This window comes from Charadrius vociferus, unplaced genomic scaffold (genome assembly GCF_000708025.1).
Source record: "Charadrius vociferus isolate BGI_N301 unplaced genomic scaffold, ASM70802v2 scaffold46, whole genome shotgun sequence".
NCBI lineage: Eukaryota > Metazoa > Chordata > Aves > Charadriiformes > Charadriidae > Charadrius > Charadrius vociferus.
The window spans coordinates 1,940,201-1,955,503 of record NW_009648710.1 but is presented as its reverse complement, the minus strand read 5'-3'; the positions used below and the strand labels follow the sequence as shown (position 1 = coordinate 1,955,503).

Genomic DNA, 15,303 nt, shown 5'->3' with positions numbered 1-15,303 from the left:
GGAGCGCTCTTGCCACCGGGAGGGCCGGGCGGAGCGGTTTCGGTGCGGCGCAGCCCCTCCGGGTGTCCCGAGTCCTGCGGTGGTAACCGGAGCAGGTCGGGGGCGCAGGGGGAGGCGGGACTGGGAGCCTGCCTGTCTGCGGTCCCCGCTCCTTCCCGCATCCTTCCCTGCGAACCTGAATCGTCTTTGCGTCTGGAGTCGCTCTTGCCGTTGCTGGTGGGGAGGGGAGCGTGGGAACCGTGCCCGCCGGCTTAGCTGCTGCCCGGCTGCGTGCTCCGCATGGGAACGGGCAGCCCCGGCGCTGCCGGGCTCCCGCTCGGCCGCGGCTGGGAGCGTCGGGGTCAGGCATCCCGGGAGAGAAAACTTTGCGGAGTTGCCTTAGTAATTACTGGAAACTCGGAAGTATCGGAGCTGGACTGGTATCTGAAATGATGAGGGCTTTGCCGAATTAAGCCTTTTGGTAGAGAATACCCCGAGAAGATGATAACTCTTCTGTGCTGGCTGTGGGATTCTGTAGTAATCCTGGCACTCCGATGACCTCTTCCTTTTCTTTCTCTCTTGTGGTGATTTTCTTTTGTATTGCTTAAACAAAAGAAAAGAGGTCCTTATGTTATAGGAAGACCCTTGCGTGGGGACTATTTTAATAAAATGTAATTTTCATAGGATGGGAAAGCTACTTTTCAGGAGCAAAGAGGGGTTTTGTTGTGGTTTACAGTTAGGAAAAAATGTCTAATAGGAGCTTGCGCATCTCTGCTGTGGATAATTCGGTAGTATGTGTGGTACTGCTTTAGTTTTTTATTACCATATGAATTGCTCTGACTCAGACCATCAGGCATTGCTACAAAGGTAGGCCAACGTTGTTCACCAAGCTAAAATGTTCTTTTGTTAAAAAAGAAAAAAGTATTCAGTATGCAGGGTTGTTTTGAGTCCTTTATTCTAGGACTGAAACAGCATCTAAGTTGAGGTCCTCAGGAATTTGGTGAATTCAGACTCTGATTCCCAAATTGAAGTTCCCTGAGTAATTTTGTGTGTGGCTTTTCTTAATGTTTTTTTTCCTTAAGAATTTTGCAATTCTGCTCTCACTTACATGAAATCGTTTCCTGCAGCATTTATGCTGAGGTGTTTTTCTCACTGCAGAAGTCCATTCCCCACCCATGAACGCTTCCCCTTCCTGTATGATGTAGAGGTTTTGTAATATCTGTGACCAGCACTGGTGCTGCGTGCACGCAGGAAGTCTGGCCAGATGTCTCTTCTGGCTTCATGTGTGCAAAACCAAGTAAGGTGCAGCCAGTGTGTGCCTGCCTTAGACTCTATCTCTCCTTGTTTTTTCCATGTTTTCCAGTGTTTAACAAAACATTGCTACAACCTTCTTAACTCCCCTTGCCCTTCCCCGTTTTGTAGTGAGCCTAGACAATGAGAAGTCCTAATTGGTTTAATTAATTACTTTCCATGCCTTTTGCATACAGTCTCCAAGCTGTTAAAAATCAAGGGGTGGGAACAACAAAAAGTCAAAGCCCTACCCTTTCTACAGGCAGTTTAGAAAGATTTATGTGAGTGTTTTTTGATGTGGTGGGTTTTTTTTTAACAAATTTCAGAAAATCAAAAAAGCTTTAATACTTTGTCTAAAACTTGGAATTTTTCTTTTCAGTTTAAGTTTGTATCTTGCATCTTCGGTTAGCTTGAAAATCCCTGTGAGCTGAGATGTAGTGCAGGTGTACAGGGAACCTAGCAGGTCATCTTCGTGTGTTGCAGATGAAAAGCATGTGCCTGTGGCATGGGACAGTAGTGAAAGCATGTCTGCCATGTTGTATCATTTTTGTGGAATAAGTATAGGTCCACAGTCATTCCATGTATTTGCAGTTTAACAATTAATTTTAAATTATAAGTGCTAAATAAGTCACGGTAACCATGAAACGGAGCATACTCTTAACAAATAATATCCTTAGTGGGTCTGCAATCTCATGTTTACAAAGACATACTTAGAAACTGAAGGGGACAGCCTCTTTATGCTTCTGTGAAAGTTTTCAAGGTTCTGTGGAACTCTTAGAAATTTTATGTCTTAGTTAGGGAACATTCTTTTGTGTGTGACAATCTTAAAAAAATGCAAATTAGTGCATTCTTTTAGTCCTTCCAAAGTGCAGTGTGAAAACAAAAGCGAGAACCAGATATGAGCATATTCAAGCTTTTGAGGCCAACGGGGGCTGTGTCTTATGATTCCAAAGGGTTGTTTGAAAGCTCTTGGGAGCAAGACGTCTTGGTCTCCAACTTTATCTTGTTTGACATTTTTTTTGTTGACTGTCTGAACACAGATATGGGATTTATTATAACACTTGTTTCAGAAGAATTCTTCTTTGGAGACTTCTGAAACATATTTTAATTTGTGTAGCAAAACCAGGCGTACCCTGGGTGGATTCTCTGTTCTTGAAGAAATACAGAAAATTCCTGTTGTCTGAGGGGTGAGAAATCGCCATCTAAAGGAAACTCTGGCTTGCTGTTCTCTGAAGTGGTTTGACCACAGTAATGGATTCTGGTCTTTCTTGTTTTCCCATTGCACCTGCATCACTCTTTTGTGTCTGACCTTCCCCCTCTGTCTCTCATCTGTAAAAGAGAAATTTTTTTTTCCCTCAAAAGTGTGCTGCAAGGATTGGGGGGGGGGGTGTACACAGCACCTTGAACATGGGACATGCTCATTAACATCAAAGGCACTTTCAGTTCACTTAAAAATAATAGAGTAGATGTGTTATGAACTACCCTAAGTCAAGAATGTTAATTATGCTCGGTTGTGATTTTCTTTTTAATGGGCAAGGATACTATTTGAAAAAATCACTCCTTACTCACACTCCTTTTCCTCTCCTTTCTCCCCAGTGCATACTTCTGTAAATACATACAAAGAGCAGCAGCCTGGAGACTTCTTGCTGTGGAAGTGTGTCCATACATCACACAGTGGTTTTATTTGTTAGAAGGAAGATGTGTAGCTTTGTCTAATTAACATTTTGTGTCAAGAAACTGAATTATAAGAACTAAAGCTTAGTAACTTTCCCCCCACCTGCCAGCTCTCCTTCTAAATAATAGTGGAATTTCTGTGAGTGTGTAGCTGATACTGTGCATTGAGGTGTGTGGGCACAGCCCGTGTAGCTGTGGCAGCTGCCTACTCTTTGCTCAATAATCTCCTGAAAGTGGCCTAGGCTGTGGGAAGGACTTGTGCTTTGCGGCATTGCTTGGGTATGTAAGAATGATGCTTTAGATTGCCAGACTACTTTGAGTACTTGATACAGTTGTCTGTATTAGAGGTAAGAACTACATGTTTGTCTCAGTATACTAGATAAACGGCTGTTAATCGTGTTTAAACCAGGTGATTTTCTGGAGAGGAACGTCTCAACACAGGTTATGACAAATTTTTTCCATTGGTTCCATAGATGTGCATTTTTTGCACATTTTCTTTAGCTATGACATACTGCTCAGAAGGTCTACTCCAGCATTTGCTGAGTATCATAAAAAAGAAGAGTAGAAGGCAGGACTGATAGCTCAATGATCTTTGAAAGCTTTGGCTGTTTTTTCCTCTTTATTCCATCAGGATTACCTCTAGAAAATGTTTTGCTCAGTAGATCCAGAGCTGAAACTTGGTAGAACTGTGTTTCCTCATCATTAGATTTCAGCAATACAGTTTTCTGACAACTGCCATTGTCATGAATTGTTCAACTCCACCTTTATTTACTGTCCTGATTTATTTGGATTTCTCTTAAATGGATTATGTCTGTGTGGAATCTTTGCCTCGACCAGGGTGGGACATAGGCAGGTTATCCAGAGCATTAGGTTTGATGTTTCTCCGTTGTCAAGACTAACTCATATAAAATTATATTTGCCAGTGACGTGTTTATTAGAGCGCATCATGCATGTCAGAGGGCAGTTATTTAATTGTGGTGCTTAGATATTTAAGTCTTCAAGCAGGAGTGACCAACTTAAGGTTCTTGAAAGAGCCACAGGAGACTCATGTGTCCTTCCTACTTGGGACTATGTCCTGTGTCTGGGTTTATGCTGGCACAGGGACAGCTGGATGGTCTGGATTGCTCACTAGGTTGCTGCAATCTATCTGCATACCTTAATCCAACCAGGTGGTATCCCTCTAAAACCTCCGTGGAGCTTTTATCCTCACTTCCCTGGGAATTTCTGGAGCTCCCTTCTCCCATGGTTCTCTGAAGCATACAGATACATTGTGGCCCTCAGCCATACATGGATTGTGATATTTCACGTTTAAAGTCGGGTAGCTTTTCTATGTTAACATAGGGAGAAATTTTTCACGTGTCCAGCAGTTATCTCCATAAAAAGCTTAGGTGTTCCTGAAAGTGTTAACACAGGAGATTAGAATCTTGAGTACCTTATCTGTGTCTCTTTGAAGTTTCTCTTTAATTTCATGGTAACTGTCTTTAGGTTTGTTGAAATCGACCTTAATTGCACTGTCTTTGGAGCTGAAGTGCCTGACATCTTCTCTTTCACTGGTGTTCTGTGTGTATTGGTACAGCTGCAGCTGAAGTCTAAGGTTTGGCCCTCTGTGCTGTGCAGTCAGAGGGTGGGGAAGGTGCTCGCTGCTGGGGGTGTGGTATAGGCATGCAGCAGCCTTGGAAGAACTGGAGAAAGGGACCTGATTACTCAGTAGTGATTCTTACACATCTATGGTGTATCTGGCAGAACCCTGTCAAGGCTGGTCTTCAGTTTGGTCTTCAGGAGTGCAGTGACTTCCTGGGAGGAAGGGTGCACTGCTCTGCTGCAAAAAGCACTGAGGTAGCTCACTGCATTAATTCTTATGTTTGATCCTTTAATTTTCCAGGGGGTGAAAAATTAAACTGGAGTTTTAAACTTTGAGGACTTATCATGGAAGACTCAGAAGGACATCACTTCAGCTCAGCGGAAGAGGAAACCAGATACTGGAAAGAGTTGGCTATGAAATACAAGCAGTGGTAAGGCAGTGGCTTCATTCCTCTAGGCGGTTTGATAGGATGCCTAACACTGCATGCAAAGTCATAGATAACACCACATAGCTGAACCACCTTGTATTTACTCCTCTGTCTTGAGTGGGAGCAGCAGCAATGCTTCTGCATAAACTACAGCAGCCCAGAGTCCTTGATGCTTATTTGACTAGTGAAGCTGTGTTGCTGTGGCACTGCTGGTTTTGGTCCCTGCTCTGGTTTGGGTAGGACTGTGTGTGCTGAAATTGTACCTCTGACTGCAGTTGGGGGCAGCCTGGGTAAATTCACTGTAGAACCTTGTTGGGGGTGGATGATCCAGGCTATTGCAGACAGAGATGCTGCGGTTCACTCTTTATATCTCTGTGAGGATCAGGAATGGTTTGACAGCACGTAGATGGAGGAAGATCACTGGCTGAGAATGAACATACTTTGTTCTTCCCTTTAGCTCAATATGTTGCTCTAAGTGCAGTAAAGGGTGAAAAAAAAATCCAAACTTTTTAGATGCTGGTATTGGTGGATCTTTTCCTTAGACCAGGTGTTCGGACCTTTCAGTGCTGCTTGTTTAGCGTGCTGGAGGATTATTTCAATAGAGTTGCTTGAGAATGTAAGAACATCTTTCCTTCCGTCTTTCTCCTTTTATCACTTTTTATTGCTAATTGAAAATGGCTTTGTTCATGTTTCCAAATAAATAAATGAATTGAGTAACAGATTAAATATGCAGATAGCAGTGGACAATGTACAAGCTAAAGAAACTCCGCATGTCCTCATCACCCGTAGTGTGAAGACGAGACTTTAGGATTTTTCTACTTATTTGGGCTTTTTTTTTAAATTTGTTTACCAGTTTGCTATGGGGTGGCTTTCCATGCTTCACTGGGAAACATTTGCATATGGCCCTCTCTTCCTGTTGAATATGTATGTTGGAGAAGGGCATAGAGCCTTCTGTGTTAAAGGGTGGTATTTTTTCTACCTTGAGTGTACGAGAGATATTTTTTTTTCTTTGTTCATTACGATGAGTTCTGTTGCTGGAATTGCTCTCTAGTGCTGAGAATACACAGGAGGAATTGCGTGAATTCCAAGAAGGGAGTCGAGAATATGAAGCTGAACTGGAGACCCAGCTGCAGCAAACAGAGTCCAGAAACAGAGACCTTCTGTCAGAAAACAATCGTCTGCGAATGGAACTAGAGTCAGTTAAGGTAAGAGTGGCTGATGCGTACAGTATCAGTACATCCGAAGTGCAGAGATGAATGAGGTGGGCACGTGCAGATTCAGCTTGCCTTGTGGACAGGAACCTTCTGCAGTACAAAGAAACTAAACAGAAAACTGCAAAAAAGGAAGTCTTGAAAAATTAAGAAATGCCAATCTGTTGTCTGCTTTGAGGGTGATGGGTACCTTGGTAACGTTCCTGAACCCTTCTTTGCAGGTTGTGGCTATATGTCAGGATTGATTTGAGAGGGGAGAAAACTGCAGTAGAGTGGGGAGTAAACATGAACGTAACAGAGCTGCTGTTCTATTCCTTCTTCCATCTACTTAGTGCTTTTGTTCACAGCTTTCTTTCCGTCTGCATTGTGCAGACACAGATAATATTGCAGAGCAATCAAAATGCAAACATTTCATCTGTGTTCTTGCATTATATAAGAAAGCTCAATAGTTCATGGATTTATTATCTGGCATTCCAGATAAGCTGGAAAGCAGCAGCCAGTGGGTAACACATAGGACTGAGAAGTATAAGAGTTTCAGTCCTGGTTGTATTACTGAATCTGTCTGTACTTGGGGGAAAAAGAATTTGTCCTCTTTACACTTGGTTAGCCTTCTGTGAAACTAAGAACGAGCTGAAAAGCATTAACTTCCGTAACTATGAAACATAAAGGATATGAACTTACTGAGATGGAATTTCTTGCCACAGTGACATAAGAAATAACGAAGCCATCTATGCCTCATTTCAGTCTCATTAAAGATACTGCTAGTCCCCTGGGCGGGTAGACAGGTTTAGGAATTACTGATAAGTTTTCTTAAACTTGAAAAAAATTGTCACTGAAATTGGTGTGCCTTTTTAAAGTTTGATCATGTTGGCCTTTTACTTATAGGTGAGGTAAGAAGAAACACTACACTGTATTTTGTAGGGCTAAGTCAATATCTGTGGAAGCAGAGATTAATTTAATTGCACTTCTACTCACTTGGATGCAATAATGAGTTAATGGGAGTGAAGGTATTGGTATAAGTGATTAATCACTTACAAGTGATTAATCCAGGTGTGCAACGCTTTTGGTCTAAACTGTTGTCCAAACTACTGTCTTAAGGAAATACTCTTGCGTTTCAGGCAGATGTCTCATCCCTCCAGCACCAACAGAGTGATTCTGCTCTCCCCTGCTTTTTCATAGCCAAATCTCCAAGCTTGTTTCCTTGTATTTGTTATCTTGCACTGATCTTTTATTTCCAAATTTGTTATATTGGTCTACTGTTCCATGTAGCCGCTTAAACCCATGGAAGCTGATGGGTTTGGGGAGGAGGCATAAGTTTGACAAAAATAAAACCTGCAGTTCATTTAATTGAGGAGGGTGTGGACTATTTGCTTTCTGTAGAGGAGTTAGGATGAGGGGAGGGGGACATTAAACCAGCCAAAGCAGTTAAGAATGAAAATAGTAGGAAACAACATAGAACCTCAAAAAGGGGAGGGTGAACGTGTTTTAGAAAATCTTTAATTATTCTTCTTCACAGTGGATAACTTTATTAAAACATATTCTGCTTGAAACAAACCTTTTAACAATTGGCTATTCATGCAGCCTGAAAACTGCAGTAGCAGCCTGCAGTGAAGGAACAGAGACCCCATTGATGGCCAGATCAGCTGATAGTTTATTGCAATTGGTTGAAAACAAAGACTCAAACCTTGCAGTTCTGGTCTTTTATCTGTATCAATTCAAGAGCAAAGCATTAAACTCATGAGGCCATTGAGCAGCAGTGTTAACCGAGCCCGTCAAGGGTTGGTGTCTGCATCTAGGTCAATGCTATTGAACTTTGCCAGGCCCACACAGCTTGTGGCTTTGAGCTTACCAGCCTAGTGTGTGTGCTTGCTTCCCCCTCAGAAACCAGAGTTCACACTACCTAAAAATAAATGGAAACAATGCTTTGGAAGGTTTGTTTAGAGTGTCCTGAAAAGCTAGTTGAAAGTAATCTGCCTCTTAGAGCTTGGGGGCTCTTAAATTCAGCAAGCAACTATGCTTCAGAGATGTGGAAATACAACAGTGTCACCACAGTGTAATCAAATAAGAATTTCCTATTTCAGAACAGGTATCTCTATCCATCCTCCTTGTCTATGCATTTCATGTGCTAAAATAGCTGTCTTCAAATTATCAGTCATGCTAGACTACATGCCGTGGTTTTCAAATTCTAGTGCATGGATTTGTTTTCAGTGACTTTGAGTGTTGTACTTAAATTCTGGATGGAGAAAGCACTTCAGGAATGCTACTTACACAGCAATCTTGGTGTTTTGAAAAAATCTCTGGCATGTTGAATTGGTCCGATAGCAAGGTGATGGAGTGTAAAGTGTTGCAGTAGACAGTGTGCTGTGAAGCTTTCCCTGTTTCGTGATGTGGAGCTAATGCTGCATATAGTGACAAGAGCAGGAGAGAGATATTTGATGGAGAAGCTAACCCTTCCTTCCTGCCTGTGCCTCTCTTAAATGTAGCCTTGTGTACATGTTGTAAAGGGAGACAGAGTTTTTTAGGTTCACATCCAAAGCATGTTGTGTAACTGCACCTGAAATGTTTTGTGATCTAGAGCTCTGAACCTGCTTTGGGCTAATAAAACCACAGGGGCAGTGGAGAATCTTGCTGGTTCCACAGCAGTATGTAACAGTGTCACACTTGGATATATATTTTTTTTCTTGTTATTCAGGTTGCTAAGTACTGCTTGACTTCTTACTAGAGTTGAAAATAAGTGGCTTCTCTTGCATCCTGCTTTGTGCATTGCTAAAGCTCTTGGGGCTCAGAAATTATGTTAAGTCTTGCTATCTGGGAGATCAAGGAATGGCCCCATGCTGTGGAGGTTGGGAACTGCTCTCCAGCACCATTGTTTGATAAGGAGCGACAGGAAGAGCTCTTGTCTGCTGGCAGCCCAGAAGTATGTGAGCAATTGGCTTTTTTGGCATTTTATCATACGTAAGGTGATGTTTTTTTAAAAAAAACTTGACAGCATCTGCCTCTACCTTTAAAGGTGCTCAGACAATGCCACAGAGAGAGAATGCGTGTTGCTAAATCACTGATATGCTGTATGATTTGCCTTTGATTAGGAAAAGATTGAAATGCAGCATTCGGAAGGATACAGGCAAATCTCTGCGCTGGAAGATGACTTGGCACAGACAAAAGCTATTAAAGATCAACTTCAGAAATACATTCGAGAACTTGAGCAAGCAAATGATGACTTGGAAAGAGCAAAAAGGTGACCTACCTTCTGTGTTTCCTTTTTTCCGGTTCTGTTCTGTCCTGTGAGTGCGGTGTCACTGAGCTGTTTGTGATGCTGTGCTTGTTAGCACTGCCATTCTGAACTAATCACTTAGGTGGTGATTGCGGTGAGGAGGTTTGTGGCAGATGGGAAATGCAGTAATTTTTTTCCTTCCACTCCTCCCACTATACACTTTCTTACCTTAAGAGCTAAAATAAAAAATAATAAAACAAAGCAAACCAAACAAAACCACAACATTATCCCTTTTCTCGTGAGAGAGGGAGTTCCTCTATGTGCCTGTACGATCTGGTAGTGACATCTTGTGCACACTTTTTCAGAGCCACTATAATGTCTCTGGAGGATTTTGAACAGCGTTTAAACCAGGCTATTGAAAGAAATGCATTTCTGGAGAGTGAGCTGGATGAGAAAGAAAACCTTCTGGAGTCTGTGCAGCGCCTGAAAGATGAAGCTAGAGGTTAGACAGAAATTACTTGTGTCTTTTCCTTTCTCCCTCCTGGCTTATAGCTGTTCAGTCCTCTCCATATATCTTAGAGCTTGACTTTTAAGTTTGCATCGTTTAAATCTGCTATCTGAAGTGCAGAAGCAAATGAGGAAGCTTCAAGACTGTCCCCCCCGACTCCTCGAGCTCCTGACCTTGTTCCAGAGCAGCTTGCAGAAGCAAAAGTCTGTTCCAGCCTCTTCCTAATCTGTGGTGATGCTTCAGGGCCTTAGTGGGTTAAGAAGAGCCGGTCCAGCTGGGGCATGTGCTGGTCTGGCTTGCTGTAACCCATGAAGGTCAGCTTTAATAACCTCATTGTTTCCTGGCCTGTGAAAAGTGGAGTCAATGAAACACTAATCGGGCAGTAAAACAGGGGGCTGTGACTGACTTCTAGTTACCTTTGAATAGCCTCATGTGTTACTTCTTGATATCTGTCAGTAAGGCTGGGTGAGAAGAGAGAGGCCACAGAGCTGAAAAAACACCTTCTATTTTTAGATCTGTTCAGATTCTGTGCCCTTGAGTGGTTTCCTTAAGCTGCAGCCAGGCTGTGGGAGAGAAGTGCTCTATCCCTTGGCTAGATAATGGTGTGGCTTCCACCTGGCCTCAGCTCAGTTTTCCTTCATGTGGAAACCAGGGTAGAAGAGAAAAGGGTGCAATAGGGAGAATCTCAAGCTGGCAGGGAGCTGGAATGTAGCCAAGGTGTGGCAAGTTGCCTTGCCTCAGCCTTGATGTGCTTCTGCTTACCAGCCTGTAACATTTGGAAAGAAGTTAATTCCTTGAGCTCAAAGGGAGCCTTGTTGAAGGGGTTTGAAAATTGAAGCCAGATAATAGCAAGTGAACCTAATACTACAGAAACATCTTAAGCCACAATCCTAGAAAAGTCTTCAGTGATTGTCCAGATTTTGAACATATGCCTGAAGTAATGTTTACAAGGATAAGTGACTTGACTTCACCTCCACAAGGGGAACAATCTTTTGAGCAAAACAAACTTTCTTACCTGTTTTTTGTCTTGGTGGATACATACTCCAAAGGCTTGCTTTCTGTTGCTTCCTCCATAGATCTACGTCAAGAGCTTGCAGTGCAGCAGAAACAGGAGAAACCCAAAACACCAATGCGAACTACCCTGGAAACAGGAAGAACAGACACTGCAGTTCAAGCATCCTTATCTGTGCCTTCAACTCCCTCGGTGCACCGGGCACCCAACATCAACATACCCACCCCTGCGACATTTAGGAGAGGTGACTGACAGGGAACCAGCACAAAAATACTATTTGATGCTCTTGTTTTTACTATAGTTTCTGGCTAAGGGAGGAATGAGAAGAATGGAGTCGAGGGTTTCACTTAAAGGCACCTAAATCCAGTCACCATGGTCTCAGCATTCATAGACTGGGATTTTGGGGGTTTATTCATAGGCTCTTTGTTCCCATTTGATTTGAACTGTCCAGTAATAATAATTGTGAGGGACAGAAAGAACTGTTTGGACTGTAGTGTTAGTTCACAACTGTCCCAGACACGTTTGGCTAACTTAGGGGAAGGATTTTAAAAATGTCAGCATGATCTTTAATGTCACACTTGTGTTACTTGAGTTGGTTTCTCTGTGAGTGTAGGTTCTCTTTGAGAGAGGCTTTCTTTTTACTCTGGAACAGCAGGACACTGACAAGTCATCCTAGCTGTTTGTACGAAATGACTATCTCTGCTTTCATGTCAATAATGTCAGTTACTTAATTTTTTTGTGAGCACTGATTATTTCAATATTTCAAACCGCTAACGCAAATTCTCCCATATTCATACTTAAAAAGCTAGAAATTTGTGTAACTGTGTTCATGCGTATGCATAAGTGCAGGGATTTTTAATGTCACCTTCTGATATAGCTCTGAGCACTAACAGTTTCATTGTGAGCTTCAGTATGCCTAACCTGAAGTGATGTGTTTTGTGTGGAGGAATTAATGCTTCTGTAAAAGTGAGAGGATTTGGAGATGTGTAGTAAAATGAGCGGTGGTGGTCTTGTCTGAGGACACGTCCCTCTAGTCCCACTGCAGCAACAGAGGTGCAGAGTAGACTGGCAGAACAGATCTCTAGAAACTGAAGCCATAGCATATCTAGAGACTTTAGCTTAGGACAGTGTAACTTGAGCTGTCTCAGGGAGACAGTGGTTCTTATTCCTAATGGATATGAAAGATCTGGAGGTGAGATATGAAAAGGTGAAGATATTGATGTTTCCTCTGCTCTGTATGTTAGGCTCTCTTCTGCCTTCCAGTGTCAAAGTTGGGGTTTTTTTGTATTTTTTAATGAGTAACGTATCCTTCTTCAATCTGCCCTGCAGGTCTTGAGGACAGTTACAGTGCAACCCCTCTCACACCTGCTGCAAGAATATCTGCACTTAACATCGTGGGAGACTTGCTGCGAAAAGTGGGGGTGAGTGATTACCTGCTAGGCAATGCTCTTGGAAAGGTAGAGCTGTCTGAAGCTGCAGCCAGCGCTATTTGTACTGCTGCTCAGGGGAGATTGGAAAGAGTATCTTGCCCCCAGGTTAGCTAAGTGTAGCCTTGAAATTTGGTCTGAACTTTGTAGCTTTCTGACCAACCCTCAAATAAAGATCTTTGCTTTACTAAGATCTTGTCCACATGGGCATAAAAACTCTTTCTACAAATTTCTGAAAGCACATGTGCAGAAAGAATAAATTGGCATGCGTAAATTAAGAAGGGATCTGCTCCTATAAAGGCAGAAAAGAAAGCAAGCTGGTGCCTGCTCTCCAGAGGGCTTCTGCTGAAGTTTGCCTTAAGAGTCCAGTAGTCTTTTGAGCAAGGCTTAACATGATATTAAGCTTTAGTTTGACATTTAAGGTAGTGTTGATGCTGGAAAAGTTATCCCATTACTTCCTTCTGTTTTCTCCCTTATGTCCCAATGCTGGGTTGGCACAAGCATTTGTATGACTTTTTGATGGGCTGAGCTGCAGAACCGATACAGCCAAAGAGCAACCCAGCAACAAAGGTGGAGTGATCCAGGATGGAAGCATGTAGTGGAGAATATAGTATCTGTGGCTCACTTCCCTCAGGTGTACCACCTACTACATACAACCTATTATGTGTCTAGGGAAGCAGATAACTTAAATGAACATTCAGTAATCTAAGAAGTCGTGCCTGTAAGAAAGAAGTCAAAATCTCCCTGAGGAAGGTGAAGATTTTGTGTTCCTGCTGGTGAACAGCATCAACTCCTACAGTAGGTTAACTCCTTCTGTAGGTTAACCCCTACAGAAACAGAGGTTTGAGTTTAGAGAGATGACTGGCTTCATGTCTTCAAAAATTCAGAACTCGTTTGGCACTGGGGTCTAGCAGTCTAGACAATTCATTCTAAAAGAAACAAACCAAAAAACCCCTAAATGCTCTTAATGCCATTTTGGTGTGCCACAATGCCATCTTGTGAAAGAGAAGGGTGATATCTGACACTTGCCTCATCTGTGTAAACATTAGGCTTTGGAGTCCAAACTTGCATCTTGTCGAAACTTTGTGTATGACCAGTCTTCAAACAGAACCACAGTGTCCATGTACATGAACAGAGATGTCCTTGAAACACGCCTGAGTCCTCATCAGCCTCTGTGTGATCCAGGGTGAGTGTTGTTCTCTGCTGTTGTGTCTTAGTGAGAATTGTTGGTGTTAGAACTTAGTTGACTGGTACTGGTCTATTTAGTGTTAAATCTCTGTTTTCGTAGAGAGCGCTTTTTTTTCAAAAGATAACGAGATTTAGTTATTCAGGATTATGATTTGAAGGTTTCAGATCAGTTTTTAAAATTTGGTATGACTAGCTGCTGAAATTCGAAGACTAGCTGGAATCAAGTTTTGAAAACCACAAATTCAAAGCAAGTGTAATACATATTTTATTGTAAACGCAGTGTTCAAATGGGACAAAGTACAACAGAGGAGCTCTTGTTTATTAGCTCAATTTGTTTTATGCTTTACGTTCTCATACAAGTGATGTCTGGGGACCATTATGGCCTGTAGGGACTTTCCCTTATCGCAGTTTAAGGTTCTCATTTATGGGACAACTGGCAAAAGGCAAATAATGGGTGCACTCAATCAGAATGCTTTGTGGATGCTAAAATGTGTTTTCAGGGAACAACTGACAGGAGGTTACCTGACTCAACTTATCAATTTGTCTGAACAGTTGAACTGGTTGTCTTTCTTTAAAGAAATGAAGAAAAATCAGTAAGGTTATAGCAACTTACAGTTCAGTGTCTGCTTAAACCCTGCCAATCTTGTATTGCACATTTTTTTAGATTCTTGGTAAATTAAGTGCCTATAGTAAAGTTTGTTCCAGACTTAATTATTCAGCTAGACCCTTGCGCTGGGAATACCTGTTACCCAGTGCCTAAAGCTGTTGTATAGGAGTGCTCCATGTTGTACTTGCTATCCCAGCCTAGGGAGAAACCCCATGAAAGCTCGTACAAGAAAGCCTTAAGGGCCATACATTTACGTATTCATGCAGCTGATTACACATCTACCGCTGTAATGCTAGAACTGAAATTCCAACACCTGTGAAAGATAGCTTGTCACTACTCAGAGGGAAACAGAGGCCTGTGTTGCAGTGGAAACTCAGGCCAGTTAAGTAACGGGCTCACTTAGTGCTTAGAGTGATATTCTTTTATCTGTTGATTTTTCAAGCTGAGTGTTGTACTCTGGAAGGTGATAAAACTGAGCAAGAAATGCACTAACTTGTATTTTGTATTTGCAGGTTAGTGAAACGCCTGGAGTTTGGAACACGGCCTTCAAATATTCCAGGACCAATGGGCCATCCCTCGCAAAGTGTTGTTAAGATGCTGCTGTGAAAACCCTGGCTGGCTTTGGAAAAGGAAAAAAGATACTATTTTTTAAAGCTTAGTTTTAACGAGAACATCCATGAGCAATCAGGCAGTGGTCTTGGGGTAGGTGAGAACTGAACAAGAAGCTGCAACTGGCAGTGGCCTCCTGTGGCCTTGCCCAGCCTGGCCTCTGGACTAAGTTCTATGGGTAGTGTGATAAAGCAATGTTGCCTAGCAGTGCAGGACTTAGAATTGCTTCCTACATCAGTTGCTGTAAATAGCTCCTTGAAAGTTGCTTCCTTTGACGCTGCCAGTCAAAGCCATTGTCCCTCTACCTACAACAGAGCCAATATTCCCTATGCAGCTCTCAGGCTTTGGCTTTTGGCGTGAATACAGCGCCATGGTGTTTCTGGCTTAAATTCTGGTTGTGCTGGCATTCTATCATGGGTCTTGTGTGCTGCAGCCACCCGAATTAGAGGGGTATTTTTATGTGTAGAAGGGTGTATTTCTGCAGGGAAGTTGCTCAGCTCTTTGTGGGATGTTTGCTGGTCAGAATCTTGCTACATAAAAATCTGTCTCTATAGTTGTAAGGTGGTTTTGTAAGCGAT

At 42.4% G+C, this 15,303-nt stretch overlaps 1 protein-coding gene across 1 annotated transcript; it reads left to right on the top strand.

Annotated features, from left to right (window-relative positions):
• The first annotated feature begins 4,832 nt into the window (after nt 1–4,832).
• On the top strand, nt 4,833–14,722 carry NDE1 (nudE neurodevelopment protein 1). The gene is made up of 8 exons (XM_009886574.1): nt 4,833–4,955; nt 6,004–6,157; nt 9,250–9,398; nt 9,740–9,876; nt 10,959–11,138; nt 12,224–12,315; nt 13,371–13,507; nt 14,629–14,722. The coding sequence occupies exons 1-8, from the start codon at nt 4,870–4,872 to the stop codon at nt 14,720–14,722; spliced, it is 1,029 nt and encodes a 342-aa protein (XP_009884876.1). The 5' UTR covers nt 4,833–4,869.
• The last annotated feature ends 581 nt before the right edge of the window (nt 14,723–15,303 follow it).